Here is a 4406-nt window from a genome sequence, read left to right as displayed (position 1 = left end):
GTAAATCAAAAAGACTAAAGGTCCTAAGACAGAGCCCTGAGGTACCCCATTTATGACATTAATCCAATTTGACTGAACTCTCATTTGTAACAACCCTCTGTTTTCTTCCATCCAGCCACTCTTCTATCCAATTTATAACTTATCCCCCACACCTACAGAGCAAATTTTTTTTACAAGCCTTTTATGTGACACCTTGTCAAATGCTTTCTGAAAATCATGATACACCAAATCTACATCCTCACCTCATCTACATAAGCAGTAACCTTTTCAAAGAATGTTGATAGATTTGCTAACCAAGATTTTCCCTTAGGAAACCATGTTGACTATCCAATAAGCTTCTAAACTTTGTTAAATGACCTTGCAAAACATCTTTTAACAGACATTCCAAAACTTTTCCTACAACTGATGTAAGACTAATGGGCCTATAATTACTGGGACATAAGCTAACTTCCAATCCTCTGGTTCCTGCCCACTATTCAAGGACTGACAAAAAATAGTAGTAAGTGGCTCACATATCCAATCTTTAACCTCCTTCAAAACCCTTAGGGAAATATTATCTTGCCCAGAAGCCTTATCATTTTTTAAACTTCCCAATTTTTTCTTAACCAGATCAGAAATGATTGTCATGCCAAATAATAACAGGATCTGAACTCAAAAGTACTTTTTTCTTGGTAAGAATAAAACAACCAGTAGAGGGTCAAAAACAGCAGACATCATGACAGACTAAATAAAATTCTAACAAGCCGTCACATAACTTATTTTATGGGGACTATAAATTCTCCTTAAAATTCTATTAGTTTTGGTTCTAAGAACAGAGAACTTCCTTGATGACTATGATTTATCCACAATAGAGGAATTTGGTCTATAAAGCTATGCAAGGAACATTATTAATTTTGTTTAGTTAAATTACCATTAGCTTTAAAAGATCTGAGCAATAAGTCAATTTTTAATGTTTTTCCATAGGATTACACTTAAGTAAGAACTTCATCAACAGCACCTTCTTATTACTTTCAGCAACATTCAAAACTACAAGAAACTTTCCTTTATCTGAATGTAATATATTAATATTATTTCTTTAGGTTGATTTTTAAGCCTATCATTAAGAAAGGATATATAGGGGGGAGTGAGTTCTGCAGGTACTTATAAAACAAGCTGAGGGTATGGGGGTTACTTAGGCCCCCATTTGGGTTCAGAAGCAACGCCCTGATGGGGATTTTAAAGGGGCTTTAGCCCCTTAAAGTTGAACAGTTTAACACACTGAAGTGCAGTCAGAGCAATTATCTGGAGCCTATTACTCTGAGAACTGTACCATTAAAATGTCATATACATTAACTAAGTTATTCATGGAGCAATACTACCCCTAACCCTTTTGCAAGAAACACAGACTTGTTACAGTCACAGTGTTCCACTTACTAAGTTAAAGTTACAACAGTAGCGAAGACCACTAGTCACTAGTGAAATAATGATGTAGATTTATATTAAAATACTATTAGATCTAGTCTAGGACTTTTGGGTTAGGCCATATTATTAGCATTATGACCTTACGGGCTTACTAAGCATGCAGCCAGGTAAGCCTCCTTAGTACCCAACCTTACTACGCTTACGATAACATTGTTATTAATGTTAACTTAAGATTGTTTAGTTTTATAACTTACAACCAAGTTACATTGTTATAGGCTAAGTCACTCACAAGTTTAGGACAAATAAATATAGGTGACTGTGTTCGAGAAATACTTTGAATGGATCATTGCTAAATTGACACATAAATCGTGCATAAAACACTTACAAAAATCTAACATGTTCAACAACAATACATGTTCCACATGATGTGATACATACTTCACAACAGAAAACTGCCAATAAACTACAATATCAATATATATACATGCTGGTCTACAATACTCGTGAATTTTTCCAAAGTTGCATATCGGTAAATGTTCATCTGGATGTTTTGAAGTAAGCATACATTTGTAGTAGCCATTTGACCAATAGTTTCGGGTACTTAAATTAAGAAGTTTGATTTTTAATTTTACAAATTTTTCCCTTTAATTAATGGAACTCTGCCTTTCCCAGAATCTTATTTGTAAGAAAATACCAAATTCTTATGCTTTCATGTTGTGGAATATTTCTCAAACATGATGGATTGGAATAGTTTTTGGAGTAAAACAAAAATTTAGACCCTTATTTAGAATGTTAAGTTGTATTTAAATGTATTGTATGGTTGATAAGTTTGGTAAATTTTTTTACAGGCATATTATTACTAATTCACTTTTTAATTTAATAATTAAATATATTTATTTAAAGATTATACAATGAATGATACTGTTATAGTTAACAGTGGATCCTCCATTATACATATATTACTTATACTTGTTGCTACTGTGAAACCTAAGACTGAATCTAAACTTAGTAGTATTATACAAACTAGAAAGAACAAACTTATTTGGTTCCAGTCTTTAAACATAACAAACTCATGCATAACATATGGGCAACTAATGACAATTTGGTCTTTCAAGACTGTTGTTGCATATACTCACTCTTGGGAAACAGTAAAAACTTATGTTACCCCTTTACTTTTCAGGAATTATTGATTCTTCTTCTAAACTTTTGTAAAGGCTGGCCTCCTCTTGTCTTATGATGAATATCACTAAGAAGACCTTTATTCTTTAAACATAAAGCACCATTAAGAAATTTAAACTGTTTTCATTTGTTAACCCCACCATCCCAGAAATAATCCCAATAACCCTCTTTTGAAACCTTTCCAACATCTTTTTAAAGTATGGAGCCCAAGACAAAACACAATACTCTAAAATGAGACCTAACCAAAGATGTATACAAATAACCTCCCTTGACTTATTGTAATCATAAAAGCCTAGTGTTGGTTGGTCAGTCACGCTGGATTTCTCTCCAATTTCGTGAGTAACGAGTCCAATTATACTTTTCTCCTATGATACTTCCTCTTTTCATTGTCCATTTCCATTTTAATTGAATTTAATTGCATAAGTAGCTCCTAAATTTTGGCACTTTTTCTGCTATATAAAAATTTGTCAAGTTTTTATACCAAGGATTTATTTAGTACCGAGTAAAATTAATTTGCCATTCGTTATGAAGAGAAAGTTTTTAATGATGCTCAGTATTTACAAAAATGTGGTTTTAATACAACTATTGCAATAATGCAATTTATGTGATTAGAAAATAACTGATCAATGAAGATGCAAGCTTTAGGAAAAGGAAATATTGCTCAGGATAGGTCCTTTATTTATCTTATGTCTGTCTATGGTGGCAAAGTTGTAAATGCATACTAGAGGTTTGAAATTTGATATACTTTGGTTTTGTGTCATTTTTTACTGGCTTTTATACTAGTATTCAATATTTCCGTACATACAACCCAAATTTATATTCACTTTTTCATTAGCAACAATACAATGTCTTGAAAGCTTAAGAAAAAATACTAAATAAAGTTATATGTCATATTTTAAAATCTATGAATAAACTTGTTTGATAAATATTTCATATACTGAGAAAGCATTGCTATAGTAACAAAATGTGACAATGATTCAACAATTCATTTAGGCCTTCAACTTCACTACTAATTAACACGAAAAACTTGGATAAAAAAACGTGGATTAAGGAACTGCATTCGTATTAGATGCTGTTTACACTATCTTATTATACAATAATATAAAGTATAGGTCTAAGTGTAATCTGTAATACGCAATTCTGCTAAGCTTAACTTAGTATTTAACAGAGTTTAACTTTAGTTTAAGAGGATGGATCAGATGAATATGTTAAAGATCACAGTTGAATATAAGAAAAGAGGTTTCTGTATGTAATTGAAAGAGGCTAGTAGTAAAAACAAAAAGAGAGAGATAGCTTAAATGAACCAAATGGCCGCTTCGAAATAAACGGGTATTCAACTTTAAATGGCCTCCCCAGAGCCTTAGTATATACTAATAGTAGTAGTAGTACTGTAAAGTGTAAATAGTACAGTTATTACCTGTTCGGGCTTTTTTTTCATACGGACCAGTTCATCTCGCCTGGGAATTGTCCCTCCATCGCATCCCATGGTTCCAACCTGTATAAGATTTAACAAAGACGAGAAACAAAAATATTTTCTTTTAATTGGTAAAAACTTCGGGATGATGACACTTACTTTATAAGTTCGTAGTCTACCTGCGACACTTAGCGGCTAAATTCGGTATTACAAATGGTATATTAACGCGTCATACGTAAAATAAATAAATTATTACGAAAAATGTATTTAGAAATAAGGCCAAATTTATTTCTCGTTTTTACCAAACAAAGCACAATGTCGCTTTAAAATTTGATAGAATATAATGTCTACTTTATATATATATGTGTGTGTGTGTATGTATCTATCTATCTATATATACACACACACACAC

General features: G+C 32.0%; 1 protein-coding gene across 1 annotated transcript in view; it reads right to left on the bottom strand.

The window, feature by feature from the left end:
• Positions 1 to 4181, bottom strand: part of LOC106467982 (protein RTF2 homolog) — a 28513-nt gene extending 24332 nt beyond the window's left edge. Inside the window, exon 1 of the mRNA XM_013928375.2 lies at positions 3998 to 4181. Coding sequence (XP_013783829.1) covers positions 3998 to 4066 — 69 coding nt within the window. The 5' untranslated portion in view covers positions 4067 to 4181. The remainder of the gene's footprint in view (positions 1 to 3997) is intronic.
• Positions 4182 to 4406: the final 225 nt, after the last annotated feature.

Source organism: Limulus polyphemus, unplaced genomic scaffold, assembly GCF_000517525.1.
Source record: "Limulus polyphemus unplaced genomic scaffold, Limulus_polyphemus-2.1.2 Scaffold2820, whole genome shotgun sequence".
In the NCBI taxonomy this organism is placed as follows: Eukaryota; Metazoa; Arthropoda; class Merostomata; order Xiphosura; family Limulidae; genus Limulus; species Limulus polyphemus.
The sequence above is the reverse complement of the archived record's forward strand: the minus strand, read 5'-3'. Positions and strand labels throughout refer to the sequence as shown.